Here is a 21,044-nt window from a genome sequence, read left to right on the forward strand (position 1 = left end):
AACCTGGAGAATCATGCTGGCTCGACCGGCTGGAGAAGACAGTGTTAAAACCCCAAATGATAAGAGTTTTACCGGGAGAGGTCATCAGTGGCTGCCCTCCTCTTCTCCTCACTCACCATTTCAGGATGAGACTCACGGATCCCCCTTGTGGCCAAAATGACAACCGCAACACATGTGGGCTTTGGGAGGCAGCGACATGAATTGTTGGATAAAACACAGGCGGCATTGAAATCACCAGCTGTTGTCCGTAATGATGAAAACACTCCTAACTTAGCATGAATTTATAATTATGCAGAAAGCAAATTTGAATCTCTTTTACGGTAACTTTTCTATTCCCATTCAGGCTCCCATGAGAGAGCTGAATCATATGCAGAGTGTGTGTGTGTGATTTTCTCTTTTTCTTTCTCTCGCTATCCTTTTTTTTTTTTTAAATGCATATGCTTCATAATGAAACTTTTGTGGAGTCCCAAAACCACAACAAATGAACTTTTCTGAGACAAATTCATACATATCGGCTTACGATAAAGGCTCCAATCATTCTGTGTCCTCTCTGACAAATAAACTCACTGTGGACAATCAGAATAATTAGATTTTTTTCAAAGCAGAACCTTCTCTCTCTCTCTCTCTCTCTCTCTCCCCCCTCTCTCCCTGTCTCTCTCTCTCTCCTTCTGTTGGCTTCTTTTAGCACCCCTCCACCACTAATTCTATTTTCAATGGGAGGTGTAAATGTAAATGGATCAGTGTGTTATTTATGCTAAAACACATTGATATTGCAAGTAAACAGCTGCATTACCTGTGGGCTCCTGCACACCTGCTTGTGCAGAGCAGTTTGCCTGTGTGCAGATGCAAACTGTCAATCATTCCTCACACAAACACACAAAAACACACACACACACACACACACAAAAGCACATACTCACTAAATGAGTGCACACATAAACTAAAACTACTGGCTTCCAACCTTCTGTGATGTAAATTTTACACACACACACACACACACACACACACACACACACACACACACACACACACTACAGGTTCATATGTGAACAAACATAAACTCAAACAGAAGGCTTGGAGCAGAAATGGTCATTTAAACATGGATTTATTTGATGATTTTCTCTGGCTTTAAATGTATTGAATAGGAATTAATAACCAGAGGGATCACCAGGCGGTTCCTGCTCCCTCCTGTATGCTGCATTTTGTTCAATTTTAGGTGTCTTGAAACTGAGAAATTCTACCGTCCAATTTCAGACTTTGGCGGTGGTTGATTTTTTTTTTTGTGCACTTTTTCGACGAGCTGAAAATCAATTAAAATACCACAAATACATTAAGACGCTGTGAGGGCGAAAATAAAAGCTTTGCGCTGTTATCTGCGGCTGTCCTCTGCGCCTCGCTGATTCTGCTCCAGGCTTTGTTCTTCAAGATGTCCGAGAAGGAACAAAAATCAGGTTATTTTGTCCTCAATGTGAAATGAAGCAAATTTGCCTTCTTTGTCTGTTTTTATCTTTTCTTATTTATTTATTTAATTTATTTTGAACAGGCCTGCTGTATGATTCTTAAATATGATGGAGCGGTTGTGTGTGTCTCTCTGTGCGTGTGTGTGTGTGTTTGTGCGTGTGTGTTGGTCCGACTTTTACAAAGTTACAGAGGAAAAGCAACAGCTTGCATTGATAAAATAAAAGTGTCTGCTTCAATAATGACGCATTCAAATGTTCTCTGCTGAATAGTCAGAATAATAATTATTTCCCACTAAAAGCCTCTTGTTTAAATTGGTGAAATTAATTGAAAAAGTAGCTCACGGCAAACGCAGCAAGAGAACAGACTGCAGTATTTTCTATAAGCATTGTTCAAACTTAATTATTCTTTCAAACTTTTTTTTTCCTCCTCGGCTTCCAAACAAATCAACCCCATCTGCTTTAATAAACGGCTCTTTTATGTGGGCTGGAGCATCTGATGTACACCGGGCTATACGTGTTCATATTCCGCTCAGGTGTGCGGGGAGCGGGGAGGGGAGCTGGCAGGTTGCCCTCCGCTGATAAAACAGCCTTTGACTATACGGTGCGAGACGCACGCCGCCGCCACCACCGCCGCCGCCGCGCGCAATCGACTGTTTACCAGACTTTCCCCCCTTTCTCTTCTTCCTCTTCTTCTCCTCCTTCTCCTTCTTCTTCTTCTTGACATGCAAACATGTGGCGTGTAAATATGAAAATGAATGAGTGTTAGAGCCTGGCAGCGGCTCCTCTCTCTCTCTCTCTCTCTCTCTCTCTCCCTCTCTCTCTCTCTCTCTCTCTCTCTCTCTCTCTCTCTCTCTCTCTCTCTCTCTCCAGGAGAGCGGCGCGTCGGAGAGGAGCGGCTGTAAAAACCAAAGTGGGGCAATGAGACAAGCTGCGCCACAGCTGGCAAATCATCGATTTGAGCATCAGAAACGGGGAGGGGCGGCTCGGTTACCTGCCACCCTCTCAAAGCAGCAGCAGCCCTTCTCACATGCCGCTACTCTCCTCTCCTCTACTTCACCCCCGCTGCCCGCAGCGCACGGTTGCTCACATTTCTGCGCTCCATCCGCCGGCCGTGCGCGCTCCGCAACTTCACCTACAATCAGTGCGGCTTTCAGCTCCCCCTCCTCTTCCTCAACCGTAGGACTTTTTTTCAATTTATAAAAAAAAAAGAAAAGAAAAACAAAACAAAACAAAAAAGATTTTTTTCCACCCACAGAGCAGTTGCCTATTTTTGGATCTCTCGTCGTGGTGGAGCAGCGACTCGAGGTTGCTCAACTTTTGATGGAAGACAAGACGTCGGGCGGCTGCTGACTTAAAAGGTAGGTAGGTTCGGTCCAGGAGTGTCGTGATCTGTCGGTGCTGTCAGCCTGTCACACGCCTCTTTTTCCTCTGTAAGGGCGATGTTTTAAATCACATTTGTTATTGCATGACTCATAAAAATAAAGTGCCTCTCCTTGGAATTAGAAGGATAAATTACTAAATAAATTAAAGGCAACCTATCTTCCAAATCACTTAAAACCCACACAGACTAAAAGTGGCTGCTGGGATTTAATATTTCATACAGAAAAATAAAAAAACAACATTCTGCTATGATGCTTAAATATAAATTCTGAAGTTGTTATTCCCCCCCCCCCCCACCATCTAATTTTAAGAAACAGGCCAGTGTCATTTCTGCACGACTGAGTCGAGCCCTGGTGATGTTGGAGGCTTGAGAGCATCATCTCTTAATTCATTTAACAACTTGGTGCAGGAGCAAGAAGTGATGCTGCGACTGCTGCTCCTGATGTGGGGATTTTAGAAATATTTTACAGAATTTTAAAAAAGTAGATTTATTTAACGTTCACACGCCTTCCCTCGGCTTTTAGCATGAAGTGTGTTGACAAATCAAGTTTTATCAAAGCGCTGACATCAGAAATGCTGCTGCAGCCCAACTGCCCATCTACTTTTACTACTTTTTATTAGCCTATTAGATCCACTTCATTTATTCTCTCCATATACTTACTATTTAATTACGTGTCAACTTGCTTCAATACTTTTATGGCTGTAGCATGAAACACTTTGCATAGCTCAAACACACGGCGAGCTTCAAATAAATAAATAAATAAATGAAATAAAAAGGGTATGACAATCTGGCAGGGAAACAAACAGTTAATGAATTTATTGTTTTCTGACTTGGTGTGAAAGAGATGTGATGATGCAGACACGCTGCTTGGATCGCCTTGTGGCTTTTGTCACAGTGCTGATAAAGTAATTTCAGGTGTGTGTGTGTGTGTGTGTGTGTGTGTGTGTGTGTGTGTGTGAGAGAGAGAGCGAGAGAGACAGAGTGGATGGAGAGCAGTTATGAGCAGATCTATTGCCATCTTCAAACTGTGTGTGTGGGCACTGATGCTCTTTGGTTTACAGGTTTTTAAACGGTTTCACACACACACACACACACACACACACACACACACACACACACACACACGATCTATATATAGACAGGCCACTGCATCAGCACAGTCAAGGTTATATTGTAGCTTTCGTAAAGATATTTGTGAATGACGCACAACGAACAGCTGAATCTGTAGTTGAAGCAACAATGAAGGGGTGGTTATCTGGAGATCTTCAGACATCTTGTCTGTCTTGCTGATGTCAAGTTTCTGCTTTGCTCTCTTACGTGGAATTATCAGGTCAAGCATGGTACCCGTGAAGGGAAAAGGAACAGGTTGTGGCATAGCTATGTGTTTTTTTTTTTCTTTTCTTTTCTTTGTATCTTTGCAGATCTGAGGCACTTGAAGATGCTGTGGCTAATCTGGTCAGTGCCTCTGACAGCAGTGACACACAACCCTTTTCCTGTCTCAGGCTGCCACTTCTTGTAATAGTCCTTACAGACAAGATGAAAGCCCCAGCTACTCAACGCTGAAACTAAACTTCTCAGTTTTACTATCTGAGCCTTCATTGCAACCACTTCTTTTATCAGTCTGCGGCACATAGATCCACCGCGGCTTGTCAATTTGTATCTATGTAAACTTGTTTATCCGGCATGATATAAATCAGTGTGTGAGGACGGCCGCCACCGCTGCTGCCGCCGCTGCTGCCGCCGCTGCTGCCGCCGCTGCTGCCGCCGCTGCTGCCGCCGCTGCTGCCGCTGCTGCTGCCAGGTCACACAGATCCAGCAGTAAAAGCCTAAACATCTGTCGCAGCTTATTAGTGTGTAATTAATTTCTTTGACTGTGTTCACAGTTCTTACAATAACCTTACTGCGATTTACAGTCTGGAAAACAACTTTCTATACCTTCCTAACTCTACGGTTTAACCTTGTACTTGCACCCTCGCCCCACCACCACCAGCACCACCACCGCAACATCAAAGCTCACTTTTGTCTTCATTACAACTAAATGAAAGCAGTGCACGCAGCATTTACTGTCCTGTGTAATGGCAGGAAATCAGTTTATAATAAATACACATCTCTTGTCCTTGAAATCTTTTACATTTTTTGCATCACAACCTCCAGAAATCACCGGTGCATGTTCCGCGAAAATTGTCGGGGTGACAAGTTTAGTGATTATAGCCCTCCAGTGTGGATGGGATTAGTTGTGTACAGTAGCAGCAGCGTGTTAGCGTGCCCAGCTCTCACTAGGTGTTAACAGAAGCAGAAGAGCAGGTTGTCAGATGAGAGTGAGTGTGTAGACGGCAAAGTTCGTCCTGTGACCCTGAGAGACCAATTAGTCCCCGCAATTAAAGGCGCAGGTCTTTCTTGTTTGTCTGCTCCGGAAGGATCATCCCCTCGCTTTAAAATTAGCACTGAACTGTCAATTTTAATGCTTTAAGGGAAAATTAAAATGTCCAAGAAATGTTTGGCTCCCCGCAGAAAGAGATGGAGGTTTTTCAAAGCACCTTCACGGTCTTTGCTGGGAGTTGGGAGCTGGGCTGTGTCTTCACTTTGCTGAGACTGATATCTTGGCTAAAACCATTAATTGCCTTCCTTTACCAGCTTGATAATTATCACCGTGGCAAAATAACAGCTCAGCAAACAGTGAAATTATACCTGTGGTAGGGAGCAGAGTAAATACCTGTTTAGCTGCCAGCAAATGTATTTATTAGACTGTCGCCAGTAAATAAGAGGCCTGTCTCGTTTTTTAATGTGTGGCTCTTTGGGGATTCCACCCCTCCGAACACACACACCCCGTCCCTCCTCTCTGGGAAATAGCTCTGTTATGATTGCTAATAGAGAAGCAAGATAACAATGATTCCCTGCATTTTTGTCTGTTTGATGACAAGTTGCAACAAGTTTGGAAAAAGGTTGGTGTATTAATAGCTGCATTCCAGGGCTCAAATATGCCCCCCCCCCCCCCACCCTACCCCCCCCCCCCCCGTCCAACCCCACACCCCACCTCACAGTTACATACCACCCTGAGTGCTTAGTGTGTGATTCGGCAGTTACAGCTCATTTTGTCATTATCTTGAAAGTTCTTTTTATAAAAAAAAAAAAGAAAAAAAATTAAAGAGGGAGAGTGGGGGGTTATTTTGTCCCGGCATGTTCGACTACATTTATTCTGGCATATGATTTGCATACTGTTGATCCAGATTCCTTGGCTCAGTGATAAAAGCATCACATTGTTTTTGGGTCCTCACAATCAGCCCCGTTCACCGACTGGGTTGGCATGTCCTCCCTGGGAGATAAAAGACCCAAAGTCCGTCATGTCGGTTTTGTCACGCTTTTACAAAATGACATCCCTCCTTATGTTTGAATTTTTTTTGTGTGTGTGTGTGTATATATGTGTGTGTGTGTGTTCTTGTTATTTTGCGTGCTTCATGCTACCGTAGCAAATACAATTTAGGACAGCATATACATCTAAGTTTGCATGATTCAAATCACATTATTACAGGTCTCAACGTATGCTCTTTTTATTTTTGGAGAGGGGGGGAAACAAACTCATTGTCTTTTATTCCGATGCTTGTCTTTATCCGATCTGTGTAGGTTTTTCTCAGTCCTTTTGTTCAGAGGAGAAAAAAAAAGAGCGATTTAGAGGAAAGCACATCCCGCTAAGATCAGGTTGTTAATACCCACCCACATACTCCAATGAAACCATTTCAACACATACTGTATTCTCTCTGAATGTCTCACACACCCTTGCCTTATCAAGCGTTTTGTTCCTCAGCGGATGGATGATGCATCCTTTGACAAGGGATTAAAACATGCAAAGAAATATATGTAGATAAAGAACCGCATCCTCAAGTCTGTACCTCTTATTTAATACTTCCGCCTGAGACACAACATTCCGAGCTGTTTTCCACACGTACTTCATCTGGTTATAGTGTCACTCCACACATACTGAGGAGAGTAACACCATCCCAACACTGTCGAAACACTCCCAAGAACTCGCCACAAGGCCAGGCTACTGTCTCTCCCCCACTTCTGGGGAAACCCAGCGGGATGCGGCGACCTTTCTCACCCCTTCAGTCTGTCCTCTCTCAATGCCAAGACATAAAAAAAAGACATTTCCAGTTTCTCCTTCACACACACACACACACACACACACATACACAAACACCCCTGTCTTTCTAATTCTATTAATTATTTGTTGCAATCCACGAGGGACAGATTATCGTTCAATTATTCGATCATGTGATGACCCGGGTCTACCAAACAGTGACGGAAAAGTTATATCTTTTTAAAATGTCTCTGATGCCTGCTCGGACTAATCGGTTTTATAATTCAATAAAGGCGGGTGATAAACAAGGCGGCGAGCAAGCTGCCATGATGGTTTGGAGTCCTTAAGAAACACCGATCCTGGATGGAACTGATACCTGATTAGAGCTGCAAATAACCCCTTTTTTAATCACCAGCTCATCTGCTGATTATTTTCAGGATTAATGAATGCTTCATTTAGTCTATAAAATGTCAAAAAGATGCTTTCATGCCCTACGCCAGAGCCTAAAGAGGCACGTTCACATGGCTTCTTTTGTCCATCCAACAGTCCAAAATGCTTCATTTTCTCTCGTTGATGACAAAGAAGCATCAAAGCTTCTATTTAAAAGTCTAAAACTAGAAAATATTAAACACTTTTGCTTTACGTAGGTCCGTAATTTCCTTTCCGTCGACTTATCGATTAATTATTGCAGCTCTAAGCCCGATGAGCTGACAGCAGGACTCAGCCAAAGGCTCGGACCCTGAGGGCAGAGGTGTCAGATCGTAGCGGCGGCGAGCAGATGTACATGTGTCTGTGTGTGTGGCGTGCATCTGCTGGTGTGTGGGAGTTGCATTGTGTACAGTGCACACCACACGTCGTAAGGGTGGGTGTCAAGAGTGGAGAGGTAGGAAGTGAGAACAAGGGGTGTCAGTAGAGCGGCAGTTGCCTCGGCAAAGGGGGAAAAAAAAAAACCTCATTCAGAAGCGGCGGTGGCGGCGAGACCCGTAGAGGCCAATTGGCATTAGGCCTTCCTGTCATCAGACCTGAGGTGGAGACCACTAGCTCTGCTTCTATTTCTGTCGACTTCATGTGATTATAAAACAATTAAGCACTTAGGAGCCGACTCTCAGTTCATTACATCGCCTTGTTCTCCGGTTCTCACTCCTCGTCCTCCTCCTACACCAAAACACGGACGTATGAGGAATGTAGAAATCACCTTATTTCACTTGTAATTGAAAGTCACACTTGCTGTATGAGAGGCTAATGGAGAATGTGAAACTAATTTGATTTGGGAGGATATGGAATATCTGTGCTTAACAAATGATGAAGCGATGTTTAGACGTCTGACGAGCGCACATTAATGGACCACCTAAAGTGTGAACTCTGATCCTCAGTCGTGCGGCTCAGGGAGATCATTCATGTAAAAAAAAACCAAAAATTACACAAACAAACCGTTTCTGAGGAGAAAACACGCAAAATGGGAACATTGCTGACAAAAATATGACGCTTTCATGGTTTTAACATGTCATACGCAATCTCCTGCAAACAGTTTCTTTGTTCCAAAATCAAAGGTTCCTTTTTTGTAATTAATTAGTTAAAAGTAATTGTTTTTAACACTTGTTTTGTTTAGACAGGAGATTAGTTTCATTTAGTTCGTTTAACTGCTTGATGGTTTTGCATCCACCAGCCTTCCTCACGCTACAGTACATGACATCTCCCGTCTCACAGAGGTTCATCCGTGCACCCACACTCACGCAGGCATGTTTTGACACCTTCCCCGACAGATTATTAAATCCTTCACTGCCTCTAATAATACTATTATGTTTGTGTTTTATTGTGGCAGACACTTGCGGAGAAGCTCTGAGTCAAACCGGTGATGGTGTTTATACCCCCCCCCACACACACACACATACACACATGCTGCGTTCGCTCAGACTGGATGCGCAGACTAATTTGTATTAGTAATCCAAATAATCGTATTAATGCCCATTAGAAGCATCACAAGTGGCGAGCATGAAGACATTACAACACCTACGTACACTAAGTGATGGCGCCGGCTTTGCCTGACACAGTAAATAAAGACGCTTCTCCCTGCTGAGCCAACTACTAGAGATTTTCTTCATCGTTGTCAGTTATTCTCCTCTTTGCGTGATGATGACTGGTGTCTTTGTTTATTTTTTATTTTGAAAACACGTGCATAGATTTTTGTCTGTTTGACACTTGTGGTTTGAAGGGCCAGATGTGGTAGATTTTAATAAACACCTGCAGCAAAACTCAGGTGAAACGCCACTGACATTTCAATACGAGGTCACACTTAGTGAAACATCAGGGCTGCCATGCTCCTGTGTCTTTTTTTTTTTTTTTTTTTTTACAAATGTTGCCAAAAGGCTCCAAATCCTGCCTGAACAATTACACTTGTGTACATGTATAACACACCTCGCAGTGTCTCGCCGACACAAAGCCCCAGCGGCGTGTAAAAACCCACCTTGAACAGAGCTAAATCTGTATTCAGCACGTGATTACAGCAGCACACAGCTAGTATTTTTAAACAAGCTTTTTGTGTTTCAAAACCCATTTTTCCCTCTTTTCTGTGTAATACAAAACAGTATATGTTAATTGATAATCAGCAGTGTTGATTCAGTGGTGCATTCAGTGCAAATCTGTGCCCTTCTGGATGTCAGAGGGTTTTCACAGCTACGTCGGTGCCAACCTAGCTGGCAGTGCCGGCACCTGTTGGCGGTGCCAAGGCCTGGCAGGGGTTATCGATGCTCTCTGATGGTGCCCGACAATCACAGTGGAAATGACTGCGGCTGCTTGCGTCATGCCAGATAGAAAAGAGCATTTGCCGACAATGGCTCGCTTTCACCGTTGCCCCTGTGTTTTTTTTTTTTTTTTTTTTCCCGAATGGTGCTAAATGTCGCCAAGAAAGAGATAGAGAGAAAAAAATAAACAGCACAGGAGCTGATAGTGAACGTCGTGTAAAGCTTGTCACCGTGCTGAGGGTTGTGCAGCGGCGACACGCAGGTCTAGGTGACGCAAAGTGATCTGCTGAGGAGCACGTTTACATGTTGCTGGGGGGGGGGGGGCTGCAGTGTCTCTAATTCAGGTTAACACATGGTTGGGGACACCGGTGAGGTTCTGTGCCTCCATTCAGAACAAATAACGCTTCAAGTTCATGATCAATTCTTAAATATTAATAAATCTAGACAGTGTACTCCTCCGCCTGGTGATTTCTGAATTCCACCTCCAGTGACACATTTTGTTATCCGCTTTGAATCCTGCACCTAAATCGATGACGTCCTTGCAAATCTGTCATATTTTCATTTTTTTCCCTCATTGTCCATTTAATATTTCAAAATTTAAAGAAAATACGAAAGAGGAAAGCGCTCCATTTAGAACTGTGCAATCTTGAATCTGCTCCCAAATTCAGCTGGTCCTTCCCCGCTCCGTGCTCCACCCCTCCCATCCAAGTTTCATTCAAATGAGCCTGCTAGTTTTTGTATAATCCTGGTGAAAGACAATCAGACCGGATCAGTATGTGGACCCTGTGATGCAGCTGTCACGTAGCTCCAGATTGGCGCAGAATGTGATTTACTCGACTATTTTAACTTCATTTTTTTCAGGGACCTTTTGAAACACTCTTTTTTCCAGACCCTTGATTTATATCTCCCTCCACTTTTCTGCAGACGCATCGCGGAGCCATTTAACAACACTGCACACACACTGGCTGTGTTTAGCGTCGACATCCCCCTCAGACCCCAAGAACCATTGAGATAAGAGTCGATCGCTGGATCTGGGTTTCAGGCCACTGCTCAGAAATTCTAAATTCACAGATGTCACAGTCTTATACAGGCAGTTTCAACAACTCTTCCATTTCCTGTTAAAAGCCACAGTTGCGGGACCCTCGTTAAAATGCAGCCGCCTCCTCAAAACCTACACCTCACGCTAACTCCGTGTCAACACAGCGAGACATTGTTCCAACTCAGGTCTGAAACGTGAGTTTCACAGCGCGCTCTTCCGTCTCAAGCTCTTCTGCTGGACTTCTGTGGTGAATTCATGGAGTCTTTTTTTTTTTTTTTTGCCATAAAAAAACTAGCAAACTTTTGACCTCGCCTGAGTGGGCGGAACAATGCTCTACTTACCACTGTGCTTCATTGAGAGGTGTAGCTGCATTGGTTCCACTGCAAAGTTGTACAATACATTGGCTGATTTAATTTTGTTTCCTAAAAGCCAGCTGTGAAAACCTTGGGTACAATTGAATGATCCTCCTGGTTGTTGTGTGTCTGACTGCCGTCACCTGACAGTGGTTACTGGAGTCTAACTGAGGAGCTCACGTCTGTGGCTCCTTCTGTTTATGCAACAACAGCTTTGTGTGAGATGATGTACTATTACTGTATTTATGGTCGCACACAGAGAGAGTTTATGATGCCTGGAAATATTTATGAGGTAGAGTTATATAGAACCTCACGCACCTGACCTTTGTGGACGGCTCACAACTTCTGGCTTCATCAACGTGATTGTACACACACACACACACACACACTTCCTGTTTTGCGTTGGTTTCCTGTTTTTGCTCTTTCTCAGCCTGGACAGACATGCCTGTTCATCTTTGAGTGATTTACTGTCCTGATGAGTCGGATCACAATTACCCATCTTGCCTTTATCCTGTACCCGTTCGCCAAAAAACACATTTCCCTAAACGGCATATGAAACTTTTCCTTTGGCTCTCTGGCCACACAGAAGCAGAGCTGCCAACTGCAACCTCTGACAGCTTTGGGGGATTCATTTTTACTTGCATATAAGACCCATATTTGTTGTTCATAAAGCTAATATTAAGCCACCTTCATGTTGGGTAAATCAGGCTTTTATTGACAATATCAACAGAGATTACCTGGTCTGATATTTTCACGGTTTGCCCTTGAACAGCAAGGCTCGCCAGCAGCCGGGAAATGTTCACAGAAATAATTTAGAAATAATAATAATAAAAAAACAATAACCCACAACCTGAGGAAAATCATCTTTGCTATTGTTTGCAGTCACTCTGCAGCCTCTAAATATTCCTCCTTGGCTTTCTTCCCTCCGTTCGCTCCTTCCAACACTTTACTAATTCAGGGTTTTGTTGACTATTTCAACAGAGATTATGTTATCTAATATTTTCAGCATAATGCAGAGTCACCTGCTGCAGAGGTTAGGTTTGGGAGATAATAGCAGAGTAATAATAATAATAACAATAATGACAATGACAGAGCCACATGGAGAACTGCTAGAAGTCTTGACAACGTTTGTGTGTTGACAAGAGCGGAGTTGACCTTCAGCTGAGGGAGCGGAGGAGGGTCGCCTCTCCAAAATGACTTTTTATTTGCTTTTTATGGAGCTTTAACTATTTTGTGGGTTAATTTCAATTCATCCTTCCACACTCTTGAAGCGTCTGAAACTCCCGTTGCAAGTTTGATCGACAGACAACGTCAGAATTTTACACTTTTGTGGAAACCCAGAATCAAGAACGTCCATATTAACAGCACGGGTCCTCACCCACTGTTCGTTTCCAGAGGGAAGCTCTCTTGTAATAATACATATTTACTGATAGTGGAGCCCAGTATTTTATGAAGGCATGGTGTAAATTGATATCTTCTTAAACATACAGAACTGTCATAGAAATAAGCCAAATTGAAAGTTGTATTACACTAAAAGATGTGATATTTTATAATAATAATAGATATTTTATGATAAGCAAGAGATTAAAACCTTAGGTTGGACACAGCCATAATAGAAATAATGAGAAAATATTAGCAAACAGATCAACATTCCCATATAGATACAAACTCTAGGTGTTTTCCTATTTATAAAAGTGTTTTTTTTTCCCTGAGTGTAACAGGTAATTTAGTGTTGTTTATTTTTTCATTGTGATTGTTTGTTTATCTCAGAATGACCGTTAGCGCCGGACAAAAAAAAAAAAAAAAAAGCTTAGGAGCCCCGTCAGACAGGTTCGGAAAAGTATTCAATGAAATCTACATTTTAAAGGAAAGTATTTTTTTTTTATTTCTTGTTTTTTTTTAAGTTCTTTGTGTGTGTGTGTGTGTGTGTGTGTGTGTGTGTGTGTGTGTGTGTGTGTCCGGTAATAAATACAGGACCGTTTCACTCTAATCAAGCTGATTAAAAATTCCTACGCGCACAGCCGGAAATCACACCACCGATCCTCTCTCCCTCGCGCGCGCGTCAGTGTGTGTGTGTGTGTGTGTGTATGTGTTTGTGTCCGCGCGCGCACGTAGGTGAGCGCGCGTGTGTTTTCTCTCTGTCCACTTTATTTGTCTCCACCAGGACTTTTTTTTCAGCTTGAAACGCGGAGGAATCACCTGATTTTATCAGGAGATTATTTCTGTCTCTCTGACACACACACACACACACACACACACACACACACACGCCCCCCCCCTCAAATGTTTTACCCCTTCTTCCTCGCCATTTGAAATGAGGAAGGGAAGGGGAGAGCAGCGAGACAGCGAGGAGCGGGGAGAGGAGAGAGAGGGGAGAGAGAGAGGGGGGGTGGAGTGATGAGTCAATACAACTAATAATTTAATGGGGACAGAGAGGGAGAGACGGAGTGAGAGGGGGAGAGAGACCGAGAGGGAGATAGAAAGAAAGAGGAGCTCCGTCCGGACGCCAATCCCCAGCCAGCAGGACACAACCGACTCTTACTATCGCGGGCAGCTCTCTCCTGCACCCACGGCGAACCTTCTTCATCCTCCACATCGGGAACCACCGCACTTTTTGACCCCCCCCTCCCTCCCTCCCTCCTCCCTCTCCCTCTCCCTCCCCCTTTTATCTCTTTTTTTTCCTCCTTGTTTTATCCAGGCGAACCTGCCTCGGCTGTCCGCATATCGTCTCTCCACATCGACGCGATAGCAAGATTCCCGGTCTGTTCCCCCAGACTGCCGGTAGTCAAATCTAGCTAAGCCGACGTTAAGCTATTTCCCCCCTCCGCGAACACACACACACATACACACACACACACAACAGGGGTTTATTAGGCTTCGGTGGCGGTTATTATTAATACAACTGAGGTGCTTTGCTGGCTAACTGCCGCCCGCTGCTTTCCTGCCGATATTCTGGATGTTGTGCTGCCAACTAAAGTCGCCCTCACTCGGACGCCGACGGACGCGGCTAGCCGCTCACTTTTAGGCTAAATGACGCTGTTCCTAAAGGGTTTGGGTAAGCCGTGTTTTCACCCTCCACTTGGACGGAATTAGCTAAAGCTACACTCACGCACACACACTCTCTCACACACACACACACACAACCGCTCACCAATGTTCGCCTATCACGGTCCATCTCGACCTCGTCGCCTCCTCCACAGACCCGGGTTGTTGTTTTTTCGCACCGCCTGCTGCCAGTCATCTGCGGAGGGGAGCGGGAGAAGGCGTCCTTTCTTAAACTGGTTCTAATAACCGCTCGCTGTCATGCACACTTGAAAGAAAGAAAGCAAGAGAGAGAGAGTGTGAAAGAGAGATAAGAGCCGTGAGAGGAGTTTGTGTTTTCTTTATCCTGGCCAAACTTGAAGAAGACGTGTTTCCCAGGTGGTGGAGGTGGAGGTGGTGTATGCTCTCCGGTGCTGAAGTGCTGCGTTTCAGGTTGGTTTAGAAGATTTCTCTCCGCTCAACTTCTCCTCCTCCTCCTCCTCCTTCTCCTCCTTCTTCTTCTTCATCATCTGTCCATTTGAACTCCAGTATTTTGTGTCTTTCAAGGGTCATTTAAAAATCCTGACCTGGATCCGGACTTTATCCGGGTCTGGATTCCTTTACCCCCTCCACCCCTCTCCTCTCCACCCCCACCCCCCCTTCAGTACCCTCCTCTATTTGTGGGGAATTAGTTGCCTCATTGCATGCTGTGAATGGGGGAGTTCATGATCTTTTTGCATGGGGGTGGATGATTCTGCCCTTGTCACTCTTTGACATTCCAGTTCATGTCCATTATCACAGCGAATTAAGCTGATGCAGTATGGAGGACGAGTCAAAGCAGGTGTTTAACCCTCTCAATTCACTCCAGGAGCTAAATGCAGTGATGGAGGCTAGTCATCTCTCCATGCACCTGTGGGAAAAGCAGCTCCATCTTTCATGTGTCTATTCTCCCCTTCTGTTTTCTTTCCCTCCTCCGATTTAACTTGTTATGACTACCCCCATGAGTCAGCAGTGGTCTGTTGTGAAGTTTCCCGAAGCTGCTTTTCTCCTCTGTGCAAAAGTTGCCATCCTTATACCTTGATATAAAGTTACGTCCCTCTGTGTGTGTGTGTGTGTGTGTGTGTGTGGATGTAAATGTCTTTTTCGTCTGACACGGCGAACGCGGCGCCGTGGCCTCCCTTCCCCTCCGAGCTGCGTCACGATTGTGAAGCCACATGAAGTGACTCAGAAACCGTTAGTTTCCCCTTCTCTGCGTGCGTCGTCGCTGCAGAACCTTGTTCCTTGAACTGCACTGTACTCATTCGAGTGGAATCTCCCAGCAAATTAATGTGTTCGCACTAAAACCGGGGCTTGTTTGCCCCCCTCTCGCATGGGAATCTCCAGTGGGACGCCCATACATAATGCATGCGTTGAAAAAGGGGAACATTACAGCAGCACGGAAATGTCGCCGTGGCCTGAGTTGTCATAAGTGAGGAGAATTGACAGCTGTTGTCATAATCGGCCTGTTCTAAGAGGTCTCTATTACTTAAGGCACATTTTTTAGCTCTATAAAAATGCTCCTCTACTTCATCTTGTTGTGTTTTTTCCCTCTTCTCATCTCAGCGGTGTGTTTAATGCCAGTCACATATCTCCTCAGACAGCTGAACCGCTCTGTTTCTGTCCCCGCAGGTGATAGTGAGCAGAGGTGCTGAGAATGATGGAACATCTCAGCGAGACGTGTTTGGGCAAGGAGAACTCTGAGCTGGTCAACAGCATGGCCGAGGCCAAGGCCCCCCCGGCCAAGCTGCCCCGCATGGAGCAGAACGGCAGCCCCTTGGGTCGGACCAGGCTGGGCAGCACCGGGGCCAAACTAGCCGGCGTCCCGTACAAACCCACCGGCCACCTGCTGAAGACCTGCCATAAGAGAGGTAAGAAGGTGGAAGGGAAGATGATGAGTCTTGTAGCCACGCACCACGTATGTGCATTTGTTTTTGGTCTGATACAAACAAAAGATGATTATTTACATCCAGCTGCTATTGAGTGTGTGTTTAGGAAATGTGAGAATATGGTTGGGACTTGTTGTCATAGGTTTTGGATTTAACATATTTCATAAATTTGAGTTGAACAGTCCAATAAACAACCTAAGGTATATGAACTAGTTTTATTAGCTTGTGTGTATCCACTGATTGACCACACACACACATTCAGTATGATGGCTTATTAGCTCCACCCTCACTAGAAAGTACAGAGAAGAGTTCAGGCACTCGTGTAGTTGTGACTGTAAATGACGACCACACACAGCAGCGACTGTGCCGGTGTTATTTATTCATGTCAGCTCAGTGTGAATGCAGGTTGCTGTTGTTGACTGGAGGATTTTCTTCTTAATGGACAGAAGAAAATTAACTTATCTGTGACTCCCAAACCACAATACACACTGAGCCCTCAGGCTTGCTGAACCGTTGCACTGCTAGCTGAAGTGGACTTGAACAGGCTTTGATATTAGTTTGCTAGTTTTGGCAAGTTTGAGTCATCACGAAACCTTGTCAGGATATTTGGATCGATGATCCAAACTTTCCAAAGATTTTCATGGAATTATACAGGTAGTTAAAGTAGCCTAAAACTACCACTGGGCCCTATTCATGAAATGTTCTTACACACAAATTTGTTCTCACGCACAGTAGGGCCTCTTTTAAACCCTCAGTTTAGTCTTACTGACAGGAAGCAAGCCTCATGGCTATTTTTAGCTTCTTACTTTTGACACCCTTCGTCTACCTCTTGTAACAGTCACAGGTTTGCACAGACTTTCCTGCAGGATGCACACAATCAGTGTCAGGAGCATGAGTTACAAACAGCCATCAGGCGTCTCCTCCTGCCTGTAAGACTCAACTGAGGGCTTAAAAGCCTCGCAGTGTGTCGGAACAAATTTGCAGAAGAGCATTTCATGAATGAGTCTTGTTGTTAGTTTCTTGTGTTTTGTTACTGTGAGTTCTTGGAAGGAAACAATGCGGTAAATGTGATTTATGGGCTTTTCCAAATGTTTTTTGTAAATAAAGAAAAACGTTCAGGTTCAAAGTGTTAACATTTGTTCTCCAGCATGTACAGAGTAAGTAATATCATAGTATATTTTTATACATATCATACTGACAATGATTAATATCGTCTGTTGACCAGTATGGCTATGGTAACATGGGTTTTGGCCAAAATTATCACTTCGGTGCATCTGTAGAAAAGCTGATCAGCAGAAAAAACTTTGATAAGTAATTTAATGATTAAAATGCCAAACTTTTATTGCTTCCAGAATTTCATTTATGATCATAAACTGAAAAGCGTTTGGTATTTGATTGGGTATTGCAAATAAAACAATCAGTTAGTCTTTTTGTTATCGGAAATTGCAGTGGTTTTTATTTATATATATATATTTTTTTTCATGTCATTTTATAGCCTAAATATTTAATTGATTATTGAACTAAAGTGTGAAATTGAGTGAGAAAAGTTATGAAGACCCCCCCACATCCACCCCACACGCCCACACACACCCCATCCCACCACCGCTGCCCTGTGCATGCTCTCCAAAACTCCTCAACCTCTTTTACAATGCTTCTCTCATCTCACACACACACACACACACACACACACACACACACACACACTTATTTACCCAGACAGACTGCTAAGAGAGGAGGACTGTGAGAATTATCCCTGTGTTGTGCTGTGTGGCGCCGTGTCGCTGCTCCTTGCTCCAAACGTCGCCCTCCTGCTCCGACATTTGTTTGTTAAGGGGAAGTTTCAGTCCTTTAAGAGCCATTGCTGTTTAAAGAGAGGCTTTACTTTAAGATTATGACATAGCTTTTTAATATAACTGGTGTCATCTAGTGAAAAACAAGACGGGCAAAGCAATCCGAAAAATGGACCTTTTTATAATTGTTTTTTCCAGTGGGTTAGAAATTAGTTTTGAAATCCTGCAGGTTCTGAATTGTAATAGCACTTGGCAGCAGAAACTTGTCTGTTTGTTTGTTTGGCTGCTTTAGTTTAGGAACTCTTGGAATGTAGCTGCGTGAGTGTCCTCGGATGGGCCATTCCTCTTTAATCTACGTGTGGCACTCCAGCTGAGAGAGCCTAATTTTTCACCTTCATCATCTTGGCTTCCCTTGGCCTCCTACAACATTTATTCCTCCGAGCCTCCTTGTCGCTCTCCCTCCTCTCCCACTCTCATTTAGTTTCTTCCCAAGTAGAGGGTGAAGCTGCAGAGGGAGGCGGGCTGTCCACCGCGGAGGCTTCGCAAAGGGCCCACAGTGGGCATTGTGTCCGAGCCCGAAACAATATTTACCGCAGCCCTCTGTGGGCTCCCTGGAAACAAAGCCAGTATTGATCCCCCAAATGAACCTACACAGCAGTCTTTATTGTTAGATCTTTATCTATTAAAATCAGGGGAGGAGAAAAGCAGCTCTTTCAGCACATTCCCTGGCATCTGTTGGCTTATTGATTGTTTTGCCAGAGTGTGTGCATCTTCTGGAATGCCTGGGATTGGAAAATATTAGAATGTGAATCATTTTAATTGCCAAGGACAATAAATGTACAGAACTGTGTCCAGGTGACAATTGTGCGAATACACAGAGAGAGAAAGTAGGGCAGCGGGGCACCTCGTATATGGAAGAGCCGCATCGATTGTGAGCTAATATTGTTGCAGATGTTTAAAATAATACTTGGGTGATGTTTGTTTACGTTGTTTTAGTTGATCTTTACTTCCCCCTTTATGGAGCCCCCAAAAAATCATAAAATAGAATGCATTAGGGGTTTATGCTGATGTCCAACGAAGCTGAAATTTATTGATGCCGATGTTATCTGAGTTAAAACTAGTTGATACCAGATCTGAATGAAAGATATATATTGGTGTGTTTGGAAAAAAAAAACCTCACAAAACTACCTGCTGACACTGATGACATGCCAATTGTATCGTGTATTGCTAATAGAAGTACCTCAACTACTGTAGTATTTTATTATTCATCACGCCATCTTTAAAGGAGGACAGTTCAACCCGGTTCATTTCCTGAACTTCAATAAAACTTTTCACATAACCACACTGGCCACCGCCACCTGTGAGGGCATCTTGTTTGCCTCTCAGCCGATTGGTAGCCTACAAGACCTATGTTGGCTGATACCAATTCCAACTGTTATATCAGTGCATCCGGACTTAACGGTGTAGTACAGATGCGCTCTTCACACACACTTATTCAGAATTTATGCTTTTTCCCCTGCAGATTGAGAATTCAAAGGTCCAAGTTGTCCCCGTGATCTTAAGTCTTTACATTTGAGGAATGGGTTTTTTTTGCAAAAATGGCATATTCAGTTATATTTGCACAGTGGATCCTTTGAACATTCAGCGGTCTTTGAACAAGGACCGCTCACTGCAGCTAACAGCGGAGCCACTGTTGGCACGGACCAGTAAACCTCCGGGTGCAGAGGTGGCTCAGGCTGTGAAGATGATTTAGGCTTAGGTGATCCCAGCACTTTTGACAATGAATAAACATTTTATCGTGCTAAAATTGGACGTACATATGAAAGGATATTTGTGGCTGCCTCACATTTATTCGCATCTATAAAATACACATTTGCTCATTGAACACGCGCAACTCATACTAGTCATTGAAAGCCATAATATAAAATCTCTTTATATTATATCATCTGTAAACCTCGGCTCAAAACAAAAAGCCAGCAGGAAAGAATCCTCCGACAGTTAATCATAAAGCTTTTTAAAATGGGATTACAGGTGCAAAAAGCATCTTTGAAAACTCAGGAGGAAGATCAGTAAAATTACAAGAGTATTAAAGAGGTAAAACAGCTTCAGCCTGTGATAGTTTGCAGGTTATTGTGCACCTCAGGAGTGTTTGATTCCTCACGTTGAGAGTTTGGCGCTGAGACAGAGAGGTGATGGTTTAGACAGAAATTGGCCAATAAAAGAAGAAAAATGCTTCACCCTTCTCTCCAGAAGTTCCACTTAGCAGCAACGTAGTCTCTCACTCATAATCCCTCGGCACTCAACCTCCATGTAACTTAATCATCAGCACTAAATATTAATCTCTGCAAACACACAAAACTGAAGGTCAAAGTTTGCATGTGGAGAAACGCGCACCCTCTCACTGTGTCTTTCTCCGTGTCCTCAGGCAACATGCTGCCCGTGTTCTGTGTGGTCGAGCACTACGAGAATCCCATGGATTTTGACAGCAAGGAGGAGCACGCTGAGTTTGTCCTGGTGCGTAAGGACATGCTCTTCAATCAGCTCATCGAGATGGCCCTGCTGTCGCTGGGTTACTCCCACAGCTCGGCGGCCCAGGCCAAAGGTAACCGCAGATGTCCCTCGCGAGCTCCCCTCATCATCTCTTCCTTCCTCTCCTTGTCTTGCTTTATCCCTCTAATGCTCATTAACGTCCGCTTTGCAGTGATTTCTGACATGCTGTTACTGGTGCACACATTCAAACACACACACACACACACACACACACGCACACACACACAAGCTACACACCATAGCTACCGTAATAGCCGACCGCCAGCAGATCTGAAGCCACAGTAAAACATCCTGACACTGATCCCAGACAGGAGATGCTCAAGTCTCTATCCAGAGGTCACACACACGCACACATACACACGCACACACTCACGCACACAAACCTACTTGTGTTGGTTGTGCGGGGCTTTCTAGGGATGAGAATGACACAGGTTTTTGCTAGTCGACATGTTGGAGGCATTTACCCCCAGGTCTGTCCGCTAAAGAAATATATCTAAAGGCTTATATGTTCTATAAAAACATTGATAATGTCTGAGCTCATTGATTCTGCTATCACTAACAGCTCCTACAATGTAGCAACATGTGAACAGACATGGCGGGAAAGTCATGAGTAAGCAGACCAGCATAGCCCATGTAGTGGGAGGGGCCCAATGTCATGGTGATAAGAACAGAACAGAGCTTCCCAGCTGTAGTTCCCTCTTGCTCCCAC

The 21,044-nt window shown here is 44.1% G+C and overlaps 1 protein-coding gene across 12 annotated transcripts in view; it reads left to right on the forward strand.

Moving 5' to 3' along the window:
* The first annotated feature begins 2,382 nt into the window (after nucleotides 1-2,382).
* Nucleotides 2,383-21,044, forward strand: part of satb1b (SATB homeobox 1b) — a 68,892-nt gene continuing 50,230 nt past the window's right edge. For 9 of the 12 annotated variants that reach the window (XR_015118497.1, XR_015118498.1, XM_086217784.1 and 6 more), the window contains exons 1-3: nucleotides 2,383-2,818; nucleotides 15,739-15,977; nucleotides 20,211-20,387. Coding sequence is in view for 10 of the 12 variants with exons in the window: in XM_086217784.1 (XP_086073910.1) it covers nucleotides 15,764-15,977; nucleotides 20,211-20,387 (391 nt within the window). In the remaining 2 variants the exon portion in view is untranslated. Of the gene's footprint in view, nucleotides 2,823-13,371; nucleotides 14,524-15,738; nucleotides 15,978-20,210; nucleotides 20,388-21,044 lie in introns of those variants that run through there. The other 3 variants (XM_086217785.1, XM_086217787.1, XM_086217786.1) reach the window with 3 other exon arrangements.

This window comes from Aulostomus chinensis, chromosome 11 (genome assembly GCF_037954235.1).
Source record: "Aulostomus chinensis isolate RoL2024-O1b breed Wild chromosome 11, RoL_Achi_v1.0, whole genome shotgun sequence".
NCBI lineage: Eukaryota > Metazoa > Chordata > Actinopteri > Syngnathiformes > Aulostomidae > Aulostomus > Aulostomus chinensis.